The sequence below is a fragment of the Pteropus vampyrus genome, unplaced genomic scaffold (assembly GCF_000151845.1).
Source record: "Pteropus vampyrus isolate Shadow unplaced genomic scaffold, Pvam_2.0 Scaffold107, whole genome shotgun sequence".
Lineage (NCBI taxonomy): Eukaryota > Metazoa > Chordata > Mammalia > Chiroptera > Pteropodidae > Pteropus > Pteropus vampyrus.
Window position 1 is genome coordinate 5,817,144 of NW_011888888.1, and position 23,500 is coordinate 5,840,643.

General features: G+C 32.1%; 1 protein-coding gene across 1 annotated transcript in view; it reads right to left on the bottom strand.

Annotated features, from left to right (window-relative positions):
* The window catches only part of LOC105295536 (voltage-dependent calcium channel subunit alpha-2/delta-1), a 205,835-nt gene that overhangs the window by 130,723 nt on the left and 51,612 nt on the right, over positions 1–23,500 (bottom strand). Inside the window, exon 4 of the mRNA XM_023533631.1 lies at positions 13,913–14,044. Coding sequence (XP_023389399.1) covers positions 13,913–14,044 — 132 coding nt within the window. The remainder of the gene's footprint in view (positions 1–13,912; positions 14,045–23,500) is intronic.

Below are 23,500 nucleotides of genomic sequence, written 5' to 3' on the forward strand. Positions count from 1 at the left end.
AGTTATTGATATAGTCAATGCAACTAAAATGGTATATTTACTTTAATTCTTTCGATTTGCATTTGCAGAAAATTAGAGCCAGTGAGATAAAATATCATTTTTTTTTTTTCTTTTTCAGCTAACACTGAAATTAAGTGACAAGCATGCTGATAGACATATCGGGACATTTCCAACTTCTGTATAATATCTGACTCTCCAAGTTAGGTCTTAATAATAACTAAAATTTTAGATAAATTATATTCTAGTCTCATAGAACGCTATACTGATTATACACTTATTGCCTCTCAGCAACTAATTCACCCTTTATCTTGCTCTATGAAAATGGATCAGGGACTTTCAACAATTTTTCTTTTACCAACAAACACAATTTTAAGCTTTGTCAGCAAATGATGAAAGAGAGACACTGAATGAGAAAAGGGTTTTTGCTTCCTGCTTGTGGTTTGTTTGCTCAAAGGCTCTTTTCCTGTTTTCCATGTTCAAAATATTGTATTTCATCTCTCCTGATTGGACTCAAGAGATACAAATGTATGGGCAAGATGAAAGAAGTGAGATTAGTTACCACTGCCAATACATTAGCAACCAACATGAGTTGAAAGTGGACACCCAATAAATATGATAAATTATTTACTAAAACTGGAATTTGAAAGTCACATTTAAATTAGATTTTTGAATTCTTTGATGATCATATTCATCTAGGATTTGTTTTCACTATAACTGCAACTTGAAAATAACTATAATAAGTATTACTATGCTCGATGAAATTTGTATCTTTAAAGATAGAAAAAAGGGTTGTAATTTATAGTTTAAGTCAGACTGTTAAATTTTAATATAGTTTGTAATCTTAAATTGTTTGTATTTAAAAATATTGATAACCTTTTCTTAGAAGTCTTCTGAGATATTTATTAGGAAATATTCCTTGATTATACGTAAGATATTAAATTATGGTAAAATTAAACAATGTACTTTCTTCTGTGATATTACTAATTAATTTGATTGTAGCATTTAAGTGGCACATTATTTATATAGGCTCAGAATCATGGAAGGTCAAACAGTGAAAAAGATTAATAACTATACCCCACAAGTCTCTGAAATAATCAGTTTCATAATGATGCATAATGAAAACATGTTTTGAGAGAAAATCAGAGCTTGCAGAATCCCTACAAAAAGTGAAACATTGCTCAGTTAGATGTCTCTTTTGCTTTCCATTAAGATTTTGGGATGACAGGACAAAGGAGTGAAAACGATAGCCTACAAAGTAAGCATCACATTTCTGAATGCCAACATTAAGGGTGAAAATAATCATTTATGAGAATGTTTCCCCCAATCAAAAATGAACTGGAGGTGTATCTTTGATTAAATCTACGGAACTACAATTCTACTTCATATGATATTTAAAGTGCTCTTTGTCAGTTATCAAACCACTGACTTAAAAATGTGTTTACTTGTACATTAAGTCAGAATACTGAAATATATGTTAGAGAAATACTCGAGAAATTTTGCAGGTTATAAAGCCAATTTCTAGTTAATGTGGTCTAAAAGTAATAGGAGAGTACCAGTTTTTCCATTCCAGCTGCTAGGAAATAATATATCACATAATGATATATTGAGGGCTGATTCTCATGGTAGAAACACCATTTCGAATGACAGCTGATTGCATTTCCTTCCAATTAACAAGTCCAAATGTATTTTTCTTATTATAAAGATTTCATACTTTTATTTTCATGAAAAGAAAAAAATGAATTTCACATACTTAAAAAATGCCTTTATCAGACAACCTTGGTCCTATTGCCTGGATTTAACTGATGTTTTGTAGATAATTATTTTAAGTTTGTCTCAGTCATCCCTATGAAGTATTACTCATGCTTCTGAATTACTAGCAAGGCAATGAATTTAGACTTTTTTTTTTAAAGAATTAATTCAATAAATGTGTATTACATAGCTCGCAAGATTTTCAAGAATTTGTGTTGCTGCCCAACTACTACTATCCCAGAATAGATTCTCCACAGTCCCTAATTCACATTATGGCTCCTATATAAAGATCCAGGGTGAGTCTCAGTAACAGAGTTTGGGTTATGGACTGATACTCAGGTGCCAGAGATCTAGGAAAGGAAATAATTGGCCTCTTCGGATTTTAAGTTAGGAGATGGTCTCTATTCCCCAGTCAAATGTATAACCTGGGAAATACTCTAAATATAGAAAGACAATTCTATATTTGTTGTAACACAAAGTAACTTGAACATTTTCTCCTATTTCTGAGAATAGTAAAATTCCTCACTCATATAACAGTCTGAGGTAGAGATTACTAGTCACAGGGGCATCTGTTCCAAGTAGGGATTCAGAGACCTACAGCTGGTGGGGCTTTTGCCTTCTTTAACACATGGTTTCCCAGGTCATCACCCAGGGCACTGATACACAGCTGCTAGAGGGCAGGAGGAAGTGTGGAGAAGTCACGCGAAGCCATGACAATTTCAGGCTTGCAGCAACACATATTACTTTCACTCATATTCTACTGGTCTTACATAGATGCAAAGGAGGCCTAGGAAATGTAGTCTCTGGCTAGGCAGTCATTTCTTAAAGCAAAGCTTCACAATGGGATGGGAGGACAGAATTCTGGTGAACAGCTAGCAGCCTCTGCCACAGGAACAATTAGAAAATGAGTAATGTCCACTACTATTATAACATCAATTTTTCTGTTTTCAGCAATGTCTTTAAGTAAGCCACTTTTATGATAGAAAAATAGGCTAAATTCATAACCCACTAGTTATATAAAACATGTTGGACTTAAGAATGATTTCTAGATTAAATCTCAGGACCAGGATTGCTTGCACAAGAAATTCACTAGAGACAATAACGAGAAGCCAAATGTCATTGTTGATGTTTGTGTTACCAAAGAAGCCACAAGCCGACTGTGCAGAAATCTTGTAACTGTTGTAAACTCTAAAGCAATTTTGGGGCCATAAACCCGTACCCAAAACTAAAAGCAGTTTAGCCCAAGTACACCCTGCAGATGCGCCAGAAAGGCTTATATACAAGAATTTACCACCACAAAACACTACCAGGAGCAGTAAAGATGGGCTAACCAAGAAACTTACTTTACACAAAGAGTAGGAGGTATTTCTTGCTTGATGGATTGGAATTAATACCATGGACTAGTGATTGCTCTGAAATTCCCACTCTCTTTTTACAAATGATAGTTTGAATTGGGGTCATTTAGAAGTCACCATCAATGTACATTAGTTAACTGGGCAGTGATGAGACTAGTACAGAGAAAGTAACCGGTATTCTGCGATATTATAAGTAGATATATTAGGAAACGTCATATCCACATGCATGAAGTTGCATGTGACCCAGAGATCCCAGATTTTGAGCTGGATGTACTAACTTATTGGACTCTGAATTATCTCTTATGGGAATCTAGGTGAGTGTGTCCCATGTGTGGGAAGAAATGTGTGCAGAGATAATTGCACTGCCAGAGGAGCAGACTATGACAGGACTTCATATACATTTTTTTTTTCTTCCTTTAAGTAATAGTACCACTCAAGTTTTAACTGAATGCCTAATGGAGATTATATTCCCCAGTTTCTTGCCATGGTGAGGTCACATGATTAAATTCTAGCCAATATCAGTGAACAGAAGTGATATTTATATAAGTTTTGGGTCATGCTGTTTGTCTTCTACTAATTTTTCCCCCTTTCTCTTGTTTTCAACTGTGGAAGTGGTAGAGTTGATCCAGTTTTGATCATAAAGATGGGGACAACAACCTAAAGAATGACAAATAGAACCTCAGTCTCTGGAAACCTCATGGGCCAGACTTACCCTAACCAACTGATTCATCTCTTAAGTAGTTTACCTGAAAGAAATATATACTCCATGTTATGTTAGTCATTAAGTAACTGAATCAATATCATGATACAGGTCAAAACTTTTTCCAGTTACATAAACTTGAGTCAGGTATTAAAGGCTGGAGAATATACAGGAGACAAACTCTACACAGAGTGCTTGAAATTTGTTTCACCATTTTTTCCTACATTCTTATTTCTTCTTAGGAGAATATTATTTTGGTCCTGGGATACTAGGTATTGCTATATAATATTTATATTATAATTTGATAGTTACCTCAGAAACCCTAGGAAGATGCCGGCAGAGGTAAGAGGGTAGGATGGGAGAGGTGCGCAGGAAGATACTTAGAAAGTTATAACTATGTTTCCTGGCACTTTCCATCTGCTCTCCCCCCTCCTTTGTTTCATATTAATTAGAAACTGAGTTCTCTGAAATTTTGCTCCAATACTTGTCAGAACCAGTACCTATGGTCTTGAGTTGTTTATTCAGCTTAATTTAATACCGATTATTCACTATATGCAAGGCATTGTATTAGGTGATATAACACATACATATATACAAGTAGCCCTCTCTACCTGCAGTTGCTTACACTGAGATGTTTTTAAAAAAGAGAATATATAAAATATATTCTGAAAGGAGACAAAATTTCACAGCTGTTGTTATAGATGAAAACAAAGTTCTCTGAGATAACAAAGTAGGGACTGCTTTTGTGAAAGCCTTCATGTGGAAAGTGGTGCTTGTGTCTCTTTTGAATGATGAATAAGAATCATATGACCAGAGATGGGGCTCACAGAAAAAAGAATATAAGATTTGAAAAGAAAGGGCAGGTTGTGGAAAACGAAATGAAATTAAAATTAAACAAATAAGGTAGAAGAAATGTAGGGGTACATGAAGGTTGAACTGTGTAGTAAAAGATAAACTGGAAGTTTTAAGTTGGGTTAGAGTCACTGAATGATCTAAATGCCATAATAAAGGAGCCAGATATCATTAAGAGAATGATGCCAGGTTGCATAATTTTACTAGACAGGGATAATCTAAGTTGTACTCCAGATCACTTTTAATAAATTTCTTAGATTCCTTCTTACATTGCATTTTAATGTGTTTATAATTTTTTCTGTCTTACCCACCCATGAGCATCTCAGGAGCAAAATTATCTCACTGGTATTAGAATTCCTATTAGGGTACCTCAGTTACTTCAGGAATAGGAGTTTTGCCTTGTTCTTCCCTCTTTCCAGGTCAGGCTTGACTATATTTACTTTATTAACCAAATAATTTTTGAATTTTAATTTTGTTTCTGAGCAATGAGACTCAATGTTCAGATCATATCATTGTACTGGCCTGAGAGTACTTTGATATCTCAACTGTAATATGTACAGAGCATTTCTTTAATTTATAGATAAACAAGTGTCAGAAACTCACATATGGATACATGATATTAAGGCCAAGGATAAATCACCATAGTTTTTAAAATAAAAACTTATTACAAAATGATTTGCTACTAATTCTGTAGATACCAGATAATCCACATAAAACATTTTCATTTAACATAAAAGGTTACTTGTCAGCAGGAGTAGAAGATAACAAGGACAAGTTTGTGGTTAAGTGGAATATCAATAAAATAAATAGCTCACAAAGCCTTAACCATTTAAATGGCCAATATGTAGTTATTATCTGTGGCTTAAAATTAAGCTTGAATGCAGCAAGTATTATAAAATAAAAGATGAGAATGATTTACTGGTAAATAATTTCAGATATGTGCTACATAAGGAAAAATGTAAACTCTGGGAGAGAAAAAGTTTACTGTTTTTGTAAATAAATAAATCCAATTAGATGATAATGATAATATATTCACAAAAAAATTATGATTCTATGGGAATAAGTTTCCAGTTTTTGTAAGTTAATGAATCTTCTTAGATAACAGTGATAATAATATATTTCTTAAAAATTTTATATTTGGTATACCTGAGAAAAATGTTTAAAAAGTTTTCCAAATTTTCAACAAAAATGTTTGGAATTTTCTTAATAAAATACACTGAACGTAAAATAAATTACATTAGCAAAGATGATGCTAGTATCTTAAATGGACAGCATAAGGTATAGAAATTTAGCAATATATAAAGGAAAAAGGAGCAGAATGAGAGTTATCTTTTACAAGTTAAAAAGAGATATTGTTTAGAAGCTAAAGGTTTTTAACCATACTTATTCACATATTTTATATACAGCATTATCCCCCATCAAATTATAAGCCGATTGCATTTTCATATTAGCATCTTTTTAACTACTCTCACCTGTGAGTGAAAAAATAAATCATTTAATTTAAGTACAAATAGATCCACAGTTGACTGCAAAGCAAACAACTACTACAACCCTTATATATGAAAGCAAAGCAAACAACTACTACAACCCTTATATATGAAAAAAAGACAACCCTTATATATGAAAAAAAGACAGGTAAGAGATGAGGTTATACAAAAGGGAACAAAAATAAGGCTACAGAATCACCTCTATAAATCAGAATCATTTGAGAACTTCAAAATAATATACAGTTTTATATTTATATAAGATGTGCCCCCGAGACAACATAACTGATGGATATTATATATAGCAAAGCAAATCATATAATTCAAAATACAAATCCTATGCTTGGGTGTAAATAGAACTGTTCTGCACTCTCTTGTCAACACCTCAAATTTGACTGTTCTAAATCAAACTTATCACTGTACTACAAAAATAAAAATACTTGATATTTTATTTCAGTAAACATTCTCATACGCACTCAAGCTAAAAATGATAATCAACTTATACCTTATGTTTGTTACTAAGTTTATTTATCTTTATATTTTATTTCTCATTTTATCCTTTTTATTGAGATATAATTCAGATATAACATTGTATTTGCTTAAGGCAAAGTGTTGGTTGGATACCCTTATATGAGAGCTAAGTGAAATAACTCAGACAGAAAATGATAAATACTATATACAAAATCTAAAAAAGCCTAACTCATAGAAGCAGAGTAGAATGGTGGTTGCCAAGGGCTGGTAGATGGGGAAAATGGGGAGTTGTTAAAGTGTATAAACTTCCAGTTTTAAGATGAATAAGTTCTTGGAATCTAATGCACAGCACAGTGATGATAGTTAATAATACTGTATTGTATACTTGAAAGTTAATAAGAAAGTAGATCTAAAATGTTCTCACCACAAAAACATAAATGGTGATTACATGAGGTGATACAGGTGTTAGCTAACACTACAGTTGTAATCATTTAGCCATATGTAAGTGTATCGATCCATTTACTATTTTGTAAGGTTTCTAAAATCCTCATTTTTTATATCCAAGGATTTTTCTTTTTTATTTCTATTTGGTCTCTCATTCAAATCTTTAAAATTCTACATCTGACCATTATAAAAGCATACTTTTTTGGCCAAGGCTTTCTAAGTGTTTCTCTTTCCAATCAGAATAAACACTGATTTAACCACACAGTATTTCACTGCCCAAAATGTTTGTGATATTTTCTAAATCATTCTGACATTCAAGGTCTCATTAATCTGCTATTAATAAACCTTTGATTCAACATCACTATTTTTCCATAACAGATTATTAGATTAGCTGGCTCACTAGACTCCAACCTTTCCTTGTTTTTTACTTTACATCTTTCTTTCCTCTAAAAACGTTTTGCCTTTTCTTCTTCACTGACTTGATTTTCAATCGATAGTTTATAGACCTCACCCATAACTCTAGTCTATAATTACCTTATCTTTTTCAAAACTGCTATAATAAGTCAATTGCTACAGTTTAATTTATATGGCATTTAATTATTTAATGATTAGTATTGCAATCTAAATCTCAAATGTATACATTTTGACTCCCTGATTAGATTGAAAATTCCTGTCAAGCAGAAACACTTTATTTTAAAACACAGGTTTGCACCGAGTAATCAAGGGAGAGGTGTTTTTTTGTCCCCAAGGATCTCTTCTCCCTTTCTTAGTACTACTCCTGCTTTTTAACCATATACATAGCCACCTTGAAGGTAACCATGACCTGGAGACCACTATATTCTGGCCAACATCACATAAGAGGAAAGAATTCATGGGACTTCCAGGAAGTACTCTTAAAAAGTAAGGGAATACAATTCATTGTCACTTAAGAAAGAGCACAAGTAGTAGTGGTGGACCCTGAAGCAGATGACACACTCAGAGGATGACAGAGAAATAAAACAGAAATGTGGGCCCCTTATCTGTGAAACTTCTCTATCAGCCCCTGTCTATGTAACTGATATTCTGTGACTTGAGTAAGAAACTTCCATAGTATTGAAATAAACAATTATTTTGAATTTTCTGTCATTGGTAGCTAAACTAGTCCTAACTAACACACTGGACTTTAATAATTATTAACATAAAAAGTAATGAGTAATCATTTCAATTTAAAGTTTGTTTATACAGTGATCAACAAATCTAATTGAACACATTTGTACTTAACTCTTGTATACATTCACAAATATCAAAGTAAAAAAAAGAAGAGGGGGGGAGCTTTTTAAAGATAATTGATCACTGAAAGCGGTACTTCTCCAAACACCAAAAAATGTTGAAACTCCTTTGCTATCCCATTTTCTTCAAATTGGCTAGAAATCTATCAAATAACTCCATAAATAACCAAAAAAGGATTCTTTCAACTACCTACTCATCTGCTATTAGATATTTAAAACATATTATTTGAGCTATTTTTCAAGAAGTGCTAAACAACTCAAGAACAATTGCGTACCTATATGGAAAAATATTTCATTCTGTATAATTTGTACACAAGTTTTTTGCATTTTATTCCAGCAAAATTCTAGCAGATAAAACAAGGAAATATCTCCCAGAAGTATATTTAACAGTAACTCAACATATACCAGATCCCTTTATTGTAACTTCATGTTTTTTTTTAAATGAATGAATGAGGGCTGGCAGAGAAAGAACAAATAATTAATAAGACATTAAGAAAATGTCATGAAGCTGATTTTTAGGTTTTTTTTTTTTTTTGTAAATGCAACTAATTACCTTTAAAAAAATACGTGCTGTCTACATTGGCATTTCAATGAGTCACTAACTCTTAATTTACAATCCCAATTACTGAAGTAATTGGTACAATTTCAGAAGATACTAATAGATGAAATGAGTAGTTTATACCTATAGTTTTTTATGATGGGTGAGAATTTACAAAGTTGATTGCCCTTGAAAGCAGTTTTAATAGCTTTAAAGTCAATTATATTAATCAGTTAAGAGCTTGTAAAGTAAAACACTTAAAGTGATTTTACTACCAGCACATAAACAATGAAGAAGACATCACCGGACATGGGTTCCAGCTTCAGCTATGCCAGGAAGCTATCTGTATGTCTTGGGCAATTTACTCTAGTTATCCTACAAAACACATTGTGGACTTAGCAAATGTGAAAGGTCTAGAAGTATAAGAAGATAAATTTAGTGACTGCCCTGGAAATCTTCAATCCTCCCCAGTTACGGGTGAAGAAATAGTTCAGAGATGTAACATGACAGCCAAAGTATACAATTATGCTGATGGTGGTTTTACTGTGGATCAAGAATTCCTCTTCCTCCAGTATAATGTTTATTTTATTATCACACAGCCCACCTACCTTCTAAGTTGGAGATGAGAAAGAGAAAGATGGGATGGGTCAGAGGAAGAGAAGGAAAAAGAAAAGGAAAAAGGAGGAAGAGGGTAAAAAAATACAGCAATCATGTTTATAGCTTATTTTTACACGTCAATTAAATGAAAACAGGCAATTTATTGATCTTCAGTCCGATGACAGATGTTAGAGTTCAAATCCCCACTAATTACCAAACAAACTGCTATTCAAAATCATCTCTGCAGAAATGCCTTTATATTATGTCAACTCCAGACATCTCCTTATTAGAAGCCAGCAGTGTCTCCATGTAGTTCAAATATGATAAATGGAAATCTTGAGGGTGGCCAACTATCACTGACTTTCCCCTACATGTAGGCAATTTCCTAAGAAGCACATTTATTTCTTAACTCTACAATTTAACCATTATAATCCTCATTTCACAGCTGAAGTCCGTGTTTTCCAAAGGTTAACACCACATCAAGTGATGGAAGCGAGATTTACACCCTGGCCTTCGGTATATACTTGCTTAACCCACTCACACCATGTAGCCCTGCTCCAAGGAGCATCAGAACACTGAGCAAGAATATTTCTGTGACTCTATTTTGAGTCAGTGTTCTGTTTTGCAAAACACTTTATTTTTAATAATTGTAGCTAAAGTTTTTTTTTAAAAGGTAGTTTATAGAATTAAAAGAAAATTATAAAATTTTACATTTGAGTTAATATCTGAAATAGATTTTTTTTGATACAACAATTCTGTGATGTAATGGGGAAGTTGATTTTCCCACATTAAAAAAAATATATAGAAACTCAGAGCCTGAGAGACAGGGTTGACAGATTTGGCAATAAGAAATACAGGGCATCCACTTAAATTTGAATTTTGATAAAAAATACTTCTTTTTATTGTAAAAATTTCCCCAATAGTGCATACTTATAACTAAAAAGTTCTTTGTTGCTCATCTTAAATTGAAATTTAACCAGGCATCCTTTACTTTATTGGCAACCCTGCAGAGAAATGACTTAACTAGAGTCATAGAGTAAAACCTACATGGTCTGACCACGCAGGGTCACTGCCAGCTGTTACTGCTCAGTTGTCTGTCTGGAACTCCTTCCACATCTGTTTCTTCTTCCTGTCAAATAATTGTAACCTCAATTATGTTCTTTAATTTCTCACATGAAGAATATCTAGTTGATATTCACTCCCATAAAAATGCCTACAGTTTTGTATTTTCAAAGTACTTTTTATTATATTATCTGATTGGTCACAAAAACCCTCAGAAGATAAACTGAGAGTTAGGGTTCATATTTTTTGGATTTGATAACTAAGGTTCAGAAAACTTAAGAGACCCTCCCAGTTTCTCACAGACAGCAGGCAGATCCTAGCCTGAGGTCCAAGTCTTGTTATTTTCACATAACTTATTTTAAATTAAGTTAACTTATTAACTTAATTTTATCCATTTAAGTAAAAGTAAAATATATTCTTGCTCAGATATAAGATAATTAGCAATATTGAAAGGCTATTTTTGACCTTTGCTTTAACAGCTAAGAATCAAGAATGAGCTACTCTACATTACTTTGGCCTGTATCAAAATGGTAAGGCTAAAAGCAGAGAGATGGGTATGGTTTACCGAGAAATTTTTAAAAATCACTTCATTTTAAAAAGCGTTCAACTTGGCAAAGGTGTTAAAGGTGTTGAAAACATGTCAGTATAAACAGAAGATAGTTCCACTTTTAAATTATAATATTGCTTAATGTCTTTGCTAAAGAGACCTGGTTTTATTATACCATTATTATCATAGAGAGCAACTCATTCAGCCTTAAAAAAAAGAGAAAGTCCTGCCATTTGTGACAATATGGATGACCATGGAGGATATTATCCCAAGTGAAATAAGCCAGACACAGAAGGACAAATACAATATGATACCACTTAAACAAGAAATCTAAAGTAGTCTAACCCATAAAAGCAGAGTAGAATGGTGGTTGCCAGGGGTTGGGAGAAGTGGGAAACAGGTGGGGGCGGTATTAGTCATAGAGTACAAAGTTTCAGTTATGCAAGATAAATAAGTCCTAGAGATCTGTATAGCCTAGTACCTATAGTTAACAATGCTATGTTCTGTATTTTAAAATTTGCTAAGAGGGTAAATTTTGTGCTAAGTATTCTCATCAAAAAATATATAATGATAAATAAGAGGGTGGGAGGAAACTTTTGGAGATGATGGATGTTTATGACATTGATTATAGTAACGGTATCACAGGTATATACCTCCTAATTTATAAAGTTGTATATTTTTGCTCAGCTTTTTGTATGTTAAATAATAAAAAAAAAAATAGAACAACTCACTAAAATTGAAATTGCATCAATAGCAGTTAAAAGAATCATTTTAAATAAAATAAACAGAACAACTCTGTAACAGACTCACTAAAATTGAAATTGTATCAATGGCAGTCAAGACAGCCATTTTAAATAACCTCCTCTAATGGGTAAATGAATTCAGCCCATCAGTCATTCAGTGAATCAATCTGTCTGCCAACCCACTGCTCAAAAATGAGGTATTGCAGGAGAGCACAGGGTTGCTTCCATAGCTAACATTCTTGAGGACCACATGGATTCAGATCTTTTCTAAAATACAGTGAACAAAATGTCAACACATTTGAAAATATATGAAGTGTTAAAAAATTAAAGTCATTATCTTCAATTAGCATTTAAAATGAAAGAATTTAGAAGATGATTTATTAGTAAGTTTAAAAGTTAACTGACATTTGTAAGAAGAGCCATCTTTGTGCTCATAGCACAACCTATCTTTCCTTCCATCCCTTAACTCCAATATTCTCTCTCCCCTGTTATGTGCAGTTTTCCCTTTGCTCTCCTTCCTATTTTTCTCTTACAGTCCTTATTTGTCTTTTCTTCCCCCCGCCTCCAACATCATCAATTTCCCTCTGGTATTGGGCTCTTGTTTTCTCATCACTATCCTAATTTTCTTTTATCTTTTTTCCTCTTTTCACTCAACTGCTCATATATGAAATTTTGTATTGAGGTAATATATTTTAAAAGACTTAAAAGCTTAGGTTATCAGATGTCTAATTCCTATATTTCAAAAATATACTTATAAATGTTTTCTAAGACCTGATATAACTTTAAGGTTTTTTATATCTGGTTTATTGTGTGCATGAGTAGTGTTGCTTTTCTCTTTATATTACCTTATATACTAAAATTTTCAATCTCCCGATATATGTTATTTAACATATTAATAACATAAGAGTATTTTAAAAGGGTTGCATTATACTGAACGATATTTCCGTAAGTAGAAAATTCCACTATTAGAACAACCTATGTGATATTTTCCCCATGCCAGATATTAACATTAATATTTTATTAACTGGTGATTTTTTCAACATGGAAATACAAAGGAGGCATTTCCTAGCCCATTAAATTTCTGCAAAAAATTAATCGATCTTACTATTTGGCATTTGCAACCATGAAGCTATATGTCTTTACATAATTTGGGTGCTATTCAGTCTGATGATGCTGACATACTTTTATTCATTGCTATTGCCACACGAAGCTATATATTATCTAATTTCTATTTTACCACATTTTTGCTGCTGCGATACTTTTTATTGTGACTAATTCTATTTGTTTAGCATGTTTAGAAAAACTCAAGTCTCAGGAAGAATACGCTATACTATTTAAAGTCAAATTACTTAGTATGTGTCCCATAACTCAGGCCATGCCTTTGAGAAAGGAAATGCATCTGTGCTTGTCAGCATGTTCTAAAAAGTGAGGAAGTTAAAAATACCAACAGACATTTCACTAAAAGTGCTTTAAACAGGTTCTCAGGATGTACTAGTGATTAACTTTTCATTTTTATTATGGATTTATTTCTCTTTACCCTCTTTTATAAGAATAAATGACATTAAACATGGGCTTATGCATTTTAGTTAATAAAATATGTTCATCTTCATTGTATACCATCACTAAGATGCCTTCAGAATGAATCCAACCTAACACAAAAAAAGCTGTTTTCACTAAAATTTCATTTTATTTCCTGTCATACTAATTTTAACAAGTCTAATTCATTGTCTAAAGAAAAGCATCAACACTTTACACAGAAGCACAAACTTGAAATCTAGAGAGAAAGATTTCAATTAGTTTCTAAAAATGTTATTCAATATTCTAATGTGACTCACACCTGGGTCCACGTGGAGCAGTTGGATCTTTATCTCAGAATTGTTTTAGGGTCTAGGATAACCAGCACTCCAGCTGTTTCTCAAGTGTTTTGGTTTAAAGTGATTTTGGTAGCTATAGAGCCAGGTAAGGGTAAATACCCTTTCCTTTTAAAAGTAGCCTGACAACCATCTTTTTTCTTACAATGTAAGAGAAGGTAACAGAGTATTCTCAAGAAACATTAAGACTTAGCACGTTACCTGCTACCTATTGAAACAATGAGCACTTACCTGGATAATATCGGGCCAGGCCTGTGGCACTGCCAAACACCTGCCACAACAATGAAGGGTCTTCATCTCGGTTTTTTTTGAAAACTTCGTCTAAGGCACTTGTCCAGTTGAGTTCATTTAACACAATTGTTGCTAAAAAAAAAAAAAAAAAAAAAAAAGAAAAAAATCAGTACAAATTTATAATTAACAATTAAATCAGTCTTCATTTATTTACAAAATAATGCTATACATTTTCATTGCTTTACCTATAAACATGCTCTCATCCAGTGGCTATCAAAAAGTTTAGACATGGAATTATTCTTCAAACAGATTTTTACATGATAGTGGCCTTTGTGACATTTTGGGCTGGGTAATTCTTTGTTGTGGGAGCTGTCCTGTGTTTTGTAGAATGTTAAGCACTATCTCTGGCCTCTACCCACTAGATGCCAGTACCATTCCCTTTGCTGTGACAAGCAAAATTGTCTCCAGACATTGTCAGATAGTTCTCGGAGGGCCAAATTGCTCCCTTCTGAGAATGACTGTGATACATAAAACAGTAACAGCTCTCTTAGTTCAGAAGGGATAGGAAGCATTCCTCCATTTGAGGTGGTTCTGAAGAAACCTACAGGACATCTCAGAGCACAGTCTGATGACCACCTACTTCAACTATTAATGATTCTCTGTGATATACTAACATAATCTGATCTGTTACAAGTTTTAAAAAAAAATTTGTCATTATTATAGTTTATTAAGTGTGTTTACACAACAAAAAATATGCATTTTTACAAAGAAAAAATTCATTCAGAGGTTTGACAATATCAGGGTTAGGAACCAGAAGTAGCTGATATTTTATCACTACTTTTATGAACAATCGTTCTCTTTTTTTCTGGTTAGTTCAATTAATAATTAGAGCATGGTGCTAATGAGGGTCAGGTCATTGATTTGGATACCTTCTTGCAACTGCTGACTGATCTTAGACAGATAGTACCAAATATATGCCACTCATAATCAAAGGGAAGCATTATAATGTGGGATATAATATGGGTTCAAATAACAAACAATTTGTAATTATGGGTCTTTTTGATCAGAGCATCTCATATCTAACATAGTAAATATTTAACTGGCTTATAATATTATTTTCCCTTTACACAAAAAGATGGCAGATAATCTCATATCTTTTTTTTTTTTTTCGATCTTTATAAGTAAAATATGTACAATGCACCCAGCAGATTAGCACGTTGGACTACTTTGAATTTGAGAATCTATAACCAAGTCTAAAAAGTGGATATTAGCTTGGGATAAGGACTGGAGATACTGTTTAACTTCTATTATTTCCAATGACCACAGAACATAAAAGAAGCAAATGTAATCATGGTTTTAAATCATGCGCAAGTTTTTCTTTAAAGGTAAGGAGAGTGTCTATCAAGAAAGATGTCTAGGATATGTGTTTATATATTAAAGTCTATCATTTACAAAAAAGTAAAAACAGAGTATTGTAAAATTGTTCGGGGAGCAGCATCCTAATACATTTCTCATTATTGAAAACTAATAAGATTTCCATCTTTATAGATGTGATTACTTCCAGAAAGATCAGTGTGTGTGTGAATATTCATGAGCTGGGTCAGATTCATAGTGCATCTGAGAGATTAGTGAATTCATATGCAAAAGCATGATCCCATGAACATGAAGTGACCAGTTATATGAAAATTTATATTCACATAGATAACCTGAACTGATATTCACTATCATGAATATTTATAGTAACATACAAAATATCACAGAAAAAGAGGGACATCGTACTTTTCTTTAAACATTCATGAATTTAACAGTCATATTCCACTGAACAAATAATGTTTATTTATGATCCAGATAGACTTCATTAATCCCAATCTATTCTAACTATCTCTTCAATTTCCTTTACTCTTTGATTCACATTAAACAACAACTGATATCTAACTATTTTTAATAAAATTAATTTATTTTCAAGGCTGTTAATTTGTTTTAAATTTTATTTGATAACTTTACTAAATATTAGGCTCTGATACACTGATTGTGAATTATACTTTTATATACTTGGGAGAAAAGTCAAGCTGAAATATTCTGAAATATTCTTATCATCATAGTGATATGTTTTAAAATTTGCCACTTATACATTTGAAAATTCTCTTTTTCAGACTAGATGTTATTAGATTTCAAAACTTTTTTTTCAAAATTTGTTCACCTGTAAATGAGCAAAATACATAAAATATCTGCAGAAAAGGCATTTGCATTGATTTTAAATTTTACTCAGAATAAAAGAAGTGGTATTGTATACCTATCACTTGAGCAAGTTTTATCAACTTGATGATAGATAGTGTATAGTAATGAGTGAAGATACAGTTACTTTCATTTGTCATTGTATATTTATGAAGATTTTTCAGTGCAATCATTATTCTATTAGTCACAATCTTTATTTGAAAGTCCTGAGCAAGAAATCAAAACTCAAAGTTGGTATGAGAGTGCAAAAGTAGTACAGCCTGTTTAGAGGAGAGTTTGGCTGCAGCTATCTATCAAAAACACACATAGTCTTCATCTAACAGTTCTAATTCAAGGGATTTATACTATGAAGAGAGAACAGATCTTCAGTCCTTAAACAGAGACTGTTCAAGCAAGAGTCATTCATTCAATCATATCATTCAAACTTATTAAAACACCAAAAATACGAAGTAAAATAAATTGCTGAACTAGGAAAATTTTTCCTCAAATTACATTGAGAGCAACTGAAAATGTAAAAGAAAACATTTAAAGCACCAAAGCAAACAAACAAATATGAATACTATTTTACATTGGTTATTTGGCTATATTTTTTCTGATTCACATTATGAGTTACATTTAGCTAATAAACATTATTTGGGTTTCCTGAAATGAGCAGATTTTTACCTTCTTAACCTTGTAAAATTAAATGATAGCTTAATTTAGAATTAGTAAGGAGCCCGACATTTCTCCATTTCTATGCTATTAGCATAACTCAGATAGAGCTTGACTTAAAGGAACTGCTGAGCTAAATTCAGTTAAACATCACTCAGGATAAAATAACTGGGTAATCTTCGGATGATGGAATAATAAAACTAATGAAGAATATTGGCCATGCTAAAACAAATATATATCATTTCCTGAATATTTTCTTCCCCTGCTACTTTCATTATATTGACACACGCATTTTTTTTTTTTCTCTTTCCCTTAAATTTGTAAGCAGAAAGATGTTTTCAATGAACTATTCTGGTTACAACTGGGTAAAAAGTCAGGTGCCTTCGTGAAGTAAAAAGTGATTATTAGGAGATCTTTAATCCTACGAAGAATTTATATTCACATAAGACTTAACACTCAAAAAATAATTGTGGCACTCTCACTAAAGTTCAACAGATTATAAGTAAGTTTCCATTTGTCACTATATGTTATAAACACTTTAAAAATGCAATTACTTTTCTATAAGTCGCAATCTTTATTTGAAAGTCCAGAGCAAGAAATCAAAATTCGAAGGATTTTATTTAATTGCTGAAACACTGATATAATTTAGTAGCCAAATAATGTTTCATACAAGATTCCAGAATAAAATATATTTTTAAAACTTGGAATATTTCTTGGCCAAAAATAACATTTTACAACTTTTATTTGGATAGATATATTTAAGAATGTAGTTCTGACTGGTTTTCTACAAATCGTTTAGCAGTATTTAAAGGTGTTTTCAATTTTCTATTCTCAATTATATATTGTATATGTATTGCATTTGTAATATATTGCATACGATATTCACACATGCCCTCCTTCTCCTCCAATCCCCCCAAAACAGTAATGTTTTACATTCGCATAAATTTCTAATTTCTTGTTTAAATGTAGATTAGAAGTATATGAGTGACATTTTTTTTTTCACTGTATAAGAGTAACTGGTTATCTAGACTTGAACCTACTGCCAGTAATTAATGAACTTACTAAGTGTCTTATGGCTACTTTACTTTAAGAGCAAAATTAGTCCTAATTTTCTGTCAACTTTTAAGAAACAAAGATCTTTATCTTTGTTAGAAAATTAGATTTTGTAAAAATAAGTCTTTTGTGGATGTTCAAGGCTAAACCTATTAAAAGCAGTGGATGCTGAGAAAGCAAACCTTGACTTTGGGGCCTATCTTCTGAATGGTATAACAGGATTTCACTGATAATTGATGTAAAAAACCAAGCATACATCTCTATTCTTCTTACACTTAGTTTTCAAAAACACGGCCTTGGTGTTCAGCGATTTCCTTTGAGAGCACTCTATTGTTCAATCTGGCTTCTCAAGGGAAGAAAGAAAAATCTAATTTGTAACAGCACAAAAGAAGCACCTTACATTTGCGGCTTATTCTAAAGTACATGACTTATATCTATATCTTGTTTATGATATAGAATACAGAATTGTAGTCAAGTTCTGACTCAATTTTCTTCCTTAAACTTCAACCCATACAGTGTTGCACTGTTGCTCCCTTTTAAGTTGGATACATTTTGCTGACTTATTCAGGGTTCAGAGCTTCATCATGCATTGAAGGCACTATATACTATTTGAAAAACCTTAAGGTTATTTATGATGTCAACTACAGAATTCAAATTAAACAGAAAAAAAGTAGAAAAAAGAAAAATATATTTGTTATGATTTATGTAAAATACAAAGTAACTTTGGAAGTCTGTATCAAAAATGTATTTTGTAAAACATAAAATAGCTTAGACAAGTCTTTGATAAGACCTGTTGATACTGAAGCTATGTAAGAGACTAGATACTAAAAATTATTTTTTAATAATGGTAAATGTGATACAATTAATTAAAACAAGAGAACTGGCCAAAATGTTTATTATACAATTTCCATTTAACCCAAAATAGCATTCTGTTATCATAGCCTTGTGTTGAGATAAAATTAGCCTATATTTAAATAATTGCCACCGGTAATAACAAAGTCAATAATATTTATTAAGTACATACTGCATGCCAGCAGGTATGTTAACCATTTACTATTCGTTATCTCATTTAACTTTTAGAATGACACTTCCAGTGAAATTCTGTTATCTGCTTTTTTAGATGACAAAAATAAAACACATATATATATATATACACACACATATATATTTAAATAATATTTCATGATATTAAATTATGTAAATATTTCAGGCTATATTTTGACACCCTTTGGGTTGAGTAAATTTTCATTTTAGTCCTAGAAACTAACACACTATTCTCATACCTGAAAAAGGTAAAGATTTCAAAGTGACTTTTTAGTGCCATTAAATGTTATCTCTCTCATCCTCTGCTTTTGGACATTCACAGATTATTAGAGTTTTGCTTTGGTGTTGTTGTTTTTAACGATTCAACACTTAGTGTGTGATTCTAAACATTTTATCTTCATAGCAAATGTTCATTTTATTCCATAGTATATAAGATAGTCATTTAAAAAGTTGTATTTAACAGATGAGCTGAGCCAGATGTCACTAATTTAATTCATCAACCCTAATCTCTAAAAAGAAAAAATGTTAATAAGAAGAAACCCACTGATCCAATTAAGTGCACAGACAAAAAGAATCCACTTTAAGGACTTAACAGCATGCATAAATATTAAAATGAACAAATCTTTTCAATGAATTTGGTTAAGGGAATCTCATCTAATCCCAGTGTAAATGAAAGATTAATAAAATATAGGGAGATGGGAAGACCAAATCTAATCTCTCTAATTACGTCTCAGGCACTAGACTCCACCTCCCACTGAGGATGGGAGAACAGAAGGCTCCAAGGCACACGTAGACCCTGATGAGGAGATAAGCCTGTATTCCTACATTTAATTTGGTACAAATATTAAAAGGCCCTTGTCCTTGTCAGTTCTCTAACTCCCACATTACTGAGATTTCCGGTCTTGCTTCTTATGTCTTTAGCTTCCAATAGATTGAGTACCTGATTAATACCCAGAACACAGCTGTTCTGCTTTAATGAAATCTGCAAATTATGATGCACATAGAAGGAGCTCAGAAGTAATCCACTTTATTATTAAAGAAAATAAGAATAATGCAAGGGGAATAAAAGATGATAGGATCTAATGTCATTCATATTTATTAATTGAAGGATTTTTAATGTCATTTTCAATAAAATGAAAATTGTAAGATTTTTCTTAGAGGAGGGTAGCGATTTTGCAAAGAACTAGCATAAAAATAGAAGGCATGGTAAAAATTCTGTTTATCTTTCACCATTCTAAGTTTTTTTCTTTTCCTAATATTATCAAAATCAATAAACAGCAACAACAACAACAAACAAAATTAGTGACTTTGGTAGCAAAGAGTCTCTATCACTGGCACAACAGGCTACTTAAAAGTAGTAATTTCATCTCTTGTGCTTCTGTTGTTCTTTCAACTAAAAAATGAACATGGAATCCTAGATAGCCTTCAGGGTTAGTATGAATGTCAAATAAGCTTATGAATAAAAGGGAATCAGTGAACATGATTTTATTGTAGTTCTTTCCTTAGACGGATTAGAAAATTGTAGCATGTATATCTTTAGATGTCTTACATGGGTAACAGCTCCTATTTTACATTTCTGTATGTTATTTTAGTCTTATTATTTTCTGGTACTTGAATAATTAACATACTTCTTTTATATACAGCAATCGGAATGTGATTCTCCCCATTTATTTTGTAATAAAGCCATATTCCTTCCGTTCACCTCCTAATTTATTTCTTCACTGAAACTATATAGTTGAAATATTATCACTTTAAATTTGGGAACATGGCCTAATTTGTAAATCTAAACCAGGAGCTTTAGAGTGATTATCTGAAATAGTACAATTTCTTCCATTGATACAAAGTAATTTTCATCATAAATTTCACTATTTGTAATTAAAATTGTAAATTTTTTAAAATATCTATTTCTATATACTAGAATATTTCGGTAAACATAGAGCCTGCTAAATTTTGAGCAAGCAAAAACAGCTGAAAATGCCCTAAACATACATCTTTTATTTAGGAAATGGAATATGTGAGTTTAAAAATAAGAATCAGAAACTATGAGAGCATAAAAATGAAGCTGGAAGCCAAATGAGAATATAGAATTAAGATCAAATTATTCTAAATTGAAGAGCTTTTTAAAAATGTATACAATATATTATCTTGCCAGTGATGCCTTCTCCTTTGAATAATTGGCATTTAAGAATGTAACATGTGAATGTATGCAGTACGAGCAAAGACTATTCTCACTGACTGCCCTCCCACTTATAGGCCAAGTGCCTTTGTGCCAGAAGCAGCCATTTGACTTTGGGAAAGTGTTTTATCCTCTCTAAATCTCATTTCCTCACCTGCACAATGGACATAATAATAATAATAACCTCATAGAGCTGTGTTGAAGATTACATGTACTTAGAACAGTTTGTACTTAGTAACTGTGCAATAAATGTTACCTGCCTTTATCATTATCATTATCTCATTTAACTCTTAATATTCAGCATTTAAAAGATTTTTTAAATAAATATCTTGATGGAGCAATTCTAATCGAGCTGCTAAAAGGCTAGGATGAGTGATTAAAGCCTAGTATTCTCTCCTCTCCTCAAAGAACCTTTGCCCTTACTTCAGTCCAAAATTAATGTCCAACAACACTACTATATCTCTTTGCTATAAATCTCATGAAAAAAAATGTATTAACCTTTCCCAAAGCATTTTCATTGTTATAAGAGAATGCAAAATAAAATTTTAAAAAATTCTAATGATAACACTTAATGTACTATACAATTTTGGTGAGGAGATAATTTTTACAATGGGTTATTCCCAGTGCTCCTGAATTCAAACCATATTGGTGAATGTTGCCATGAATATAGCACACACACTAAAATTCTGGTAGAAAAAATTAAATAATATAAGATCTAATATATATACCAGACATAACACACACACATGCACACACATGTGCATGTAAACACACACACACGCAATTATGCACAAACAGGTCTCTTAAAGCTGAGAGAAAATTCTGGGTGAGTATTACAGACCAAATTAGACACGGGAAACCTCTTGCCTTTGCTCTGAGGCTTCCTAACTGCAGAGGGAATTAAGTGTCTACATATAAAGCTGGACTGCTAAATTCAAAAAGAAGGATCAAAAGTATGGAGCTGACTAATGAGATACGGTTGAAGAAAAAAGATAACAAGGCTCCTGGGGACATATTGTCAATGAAGCGCACACTGCTTGATACGTAAGGGTTTGTGTCAACCAGTTTTAGAATAAAGAGTTGCCTAGTGATTTTAAGATGCAAAGATCTGATGCATTGAAATACCGTATATACTAGTTGGCTGTAATCAAGAAGAGCAATCGCTTGGTTTAAACACCATGCACTGCTTCAGACTAAAACAAACTAAAATAAATAGAAGAAATTGAATCACAGATTGATATTTACAGAGTCATGTTACCTAAAGGTATAGATGAAATCTAATACCATTTCTAAGACAACATGAGGTTAATATTCTTATATCTCTAGCTGCACACAGAAAATTGCATATAAACATACATTACATATTTTTGTTATTTATACAGATAGACATCTATATACTAAAAGAAAAACAAATTCATCAATTGTCAGTTTTCATGCTTACAACATTAGCATTTCTTCAGATTTTAATGTACTTGTTACAGTTGACACATTAAATTTATATTTACCAGTCCTAGCTACTGCATTGTTCAGCAAAAACTTTAATAATACATAATTATTTTCCTGTTCTAATAAATCAAGTATTTTTTCAATTTTCATCTACAGCTTAATATCATCCCACAAAGTTTAAATTAACCACAGTCAAATTGGTTGAAAAAGCTCAAGTTATCCTGACGTAGCTTAAAATATCATAAATGATTCAACATCTGATCAAAACAAACACTCCACATACAGGCTTTTAAAAATGGCTTAAAGAATTTTGATCTGGTGAAATATAACAGAAGATGGTAAACAACCAGGTCATGTTGGTTCTAGCGTCTATATATCTCTCATCTTCTCTCACTCCACGGCCTTTCGTAATAACCTTTATTATTTTTTTTTAAATATAGTTGGTATACAATCTTACGTTGGTTATAACCTTTAAATAGACTCCCTGTCTCCAGTTTCAGCTCACTTTCATCCATCCTTCCCACTACTGCCACAGTATTCTACTTGGCAAATGTCATCCCTAATTAAAATCTTGTCTTCAGTTACTTTCCATAAAACCTGGTCTTTTATGATTGGCTTCTATCCAATCCTCACACCTCCTCTCACACTGCTCTTCTGTTCACCACAAACCCAAGCTATAATCAAATACTTGTGCTCCTCCCAGAGGATATAATGTCGACTTGTGCTTCCCATGTCATTGCATAAACCGTTTTCTCAGTTTGGACTGTTTTCTACTACGCCTACTTGTTAAACCTATCCCTTCTTTTATATTACAGTTCGGCACCACTTTCTCTATAGGGTGATCTTTGATTTTCTCACTCTCCATCCCCCTCATCCAGCAGAGTATAAACTCTTTCCCATCTCCCCTATAGCTTTTTCTATATACCTCTATTAAAATACTTCCCACATTTTACCATCCCTCTTTATTTGCATGCCTTCTATTA